The 2,345-nt window shown below is 33.8% G+C and overlaps 1 protein-coding gene across 1 annotated transcript; it reads right to left on the bottom strand.

The window, feature by feature from the left end:
- Positions 1-444: 444 nt before the first annotated feature.
- On the bottom strand, positions 445-1,638 carry LOC110715899 (F-box protein At3g07870-like). The gene has a single exon (XM_021894520.1). The coding sequence runs from the start codon at positions 1,636-1,638 to the stop codon at positions 445-447; it is 1,194 nt and encodes a 397-aa protein (XP_021750212.1).
- Positions 1,639-2,345: the final 707 nt, after the last annotated feature.

Here is a 2,345-nt window from a genome sequence, read left to right as displayed (position 1 = left end):
TGTCTCAAACTTTTTAAAAGGTAGGGATTTGATACTAATCTATTCTAATAAATACTAGCGGTTATTTTTTTGAACGAATGTATCTAATAAATTTAAAGCAACGTCATTATATTAAGATTAGAGGTGTCAATTCGAGTATCTGAATCATGTTCAATGAGGTATTTCAACGTTGAGCGATGCTTAATTATTGTGTGATTGTGTCCGTACGAGTCGAAATTTAAATTGATTTTTATTTTTCAAATCAGACCTGATCGGGTTAGTTTTGGACACTTCATTCAAAATAATATACATTTGATTATCCTCTATATAATGATGCAAAATTTTACAAAAATATTGTTGAGCATTAACTTTCTAAATTTAATTTTGATCAAACTTACAATTGGAGGCTTCGCCCGGCTATTAACTAGTTTTTTCCTACAAATGTCCCACATTCAATTCAATGATCTAGCCCGATCCCCATGGGTGCTCCCTGAAGACATCCTTCAAGGAGACAAAGCTAGGCACATGAGCAATGACCGGAAAGTCGAAAATCTCGACTGTCCGAAACCGCCTCTCCCGGAGATTATAAAGTTTGACAAAGTGATTAGCACACAACATTAGTATCTCATCATTGTCACGAATATTGATCACTTGAATACTCCGGTACGGGTTGCACCAATCGATGAAAAAGTCCCTAATCGAGAACCTTAGAGCCCATGATTCTGGCACGCCGTATTTCTCCATCACCCAAACTTGTATATCCGGCCTAAATGCCTTTGCATCAATCGCACATATTGAAAGGAAATTACCTATGATCCCCAAATTTGACCAATGATACTTGTTTTTCTTGTGTGATGAAAATATTGGTGGTGCTTTAATCGCCTTGAAATTCTCCTCTATAAAGTCAAATCCACAAATTAGACTATTATTATTGTTAGCATTAACATGATCATTTCGTTTATTATTTTTGTCCAAATTCCAATGAAGTGTATTATTGATGAAAAAGCCGGGAATTGTTGAGGGGATAGGAAATGGGGCATCCCCAATTTCTCTCCATTTATTCCCTGTTCCAAGATCATATATCTCGACCCGCCATCTTGAAGGCGGGTCTCTTTTCTTGTGAAAGATGCGGAGCACTTTATACCGATTGGTATGCCCGCAGAGCCCGAAACCCGCCACCACGTTATTATCATCTGCTGTGGTGGCGGGTTTCGGGACGACAATCACCTGACGGGTGATTGGATTCCAAATCAAACTGGGCTCCCCGGTTTTCACCCCCCTCAAACAGATCAACCCATTACACCCATTTCCGAGTTGAATGTTCATATTTCGAATATCAACTACATGATCACGAGAATTCGTTGTAAGCTGCATCTTAGCAATGCCACAACTTTGCCGATCGATTACAGAAATTTCTTTCAGATTTAGCAGCGAAGATGACATTTCTTTAACTTCAAAGAATACAGTTGTTGGAATATGATGAGAATATACTTGGTAGAAATAAGAATCCGAGATTAAAGATCGCCATGATTTGCAAACAAACTTGCAATTGATTACCGTTTTTAGAGGTAATCTTCCAAAGATGTTGATCAATATGCTACCTGGTAGATCTGATACTTTTGCAACCCCAGAATTTGATGATGATGATGATTCTAACATCAGAAAATTGAATTCTGAATCTTGTTTTTGTTTTTTATTTGGAAACATATTAAATCAATGGTGTAATACTCTTGTTTACGATCTATTAATCTGATGAAAAAAGTTAAAAGTGTTATAACAAATCACTTTTAAATTATATTATGTCTATAGGAGATTTTTCAAAAAAATAAAATAAAATAAAATAAAATACAAACTATAGGAGACTCTTAAAGTTTTATAAGTTATATAGCCTTTGGTAATTTTATATATGTAAGACGTTTAATTTCTTAATTAAACACGAACTCATAATTAGACAATAGTAAAATAGGAAACTTACACAGTTTAAATCCGATTACAAGTCGTATTCCTGGTATGTTGCAAACTTGCAAAGTCCCAAAAGATAAAATAATGGGGATTTTGAAGAATTAATTTAAGAGAGAATTTTTTTATACTAGTATATTTTTTTAAGAAAAAAATCTTATATACTAATGTACTACTTTCTCCGTTTTATTAATATTACAATAATGGACTTTTTGCACTATTCATCGCTCTTGTTTGATCATATAATATGAGTTATACGTTAAGCAAAATATAGTCAATTATACTAATGTACTACTTCCTCCATTCTATTAATATTACAACAATGGACTTTTTGCACCATTCATCGCTCTTGTTTGATCATATAATATGAGTTATACGTTAAGCAAAATATAGTCAAGTGTATCTTG

Source organism: Chenopodium quinoa, unplaced genomic scaffold (genome assembly GCF_001683475.1).
Source record: "Chenopodium quinoa cultivar QQ74 unplaced genomic scaffold, ASM168347v1, whole genome shotgun sequence".
Taxonomy (NCBI): Eukaryota; Viridiplantae; Streptophyta; class Magnoliopsida; order Caryophyllales; family Amaranthaceae; genus Chenopodium; species Chenopodium quinoa.
This window is presented reverse-complemented; position numbering and strand designations above follow the sequence as displayed.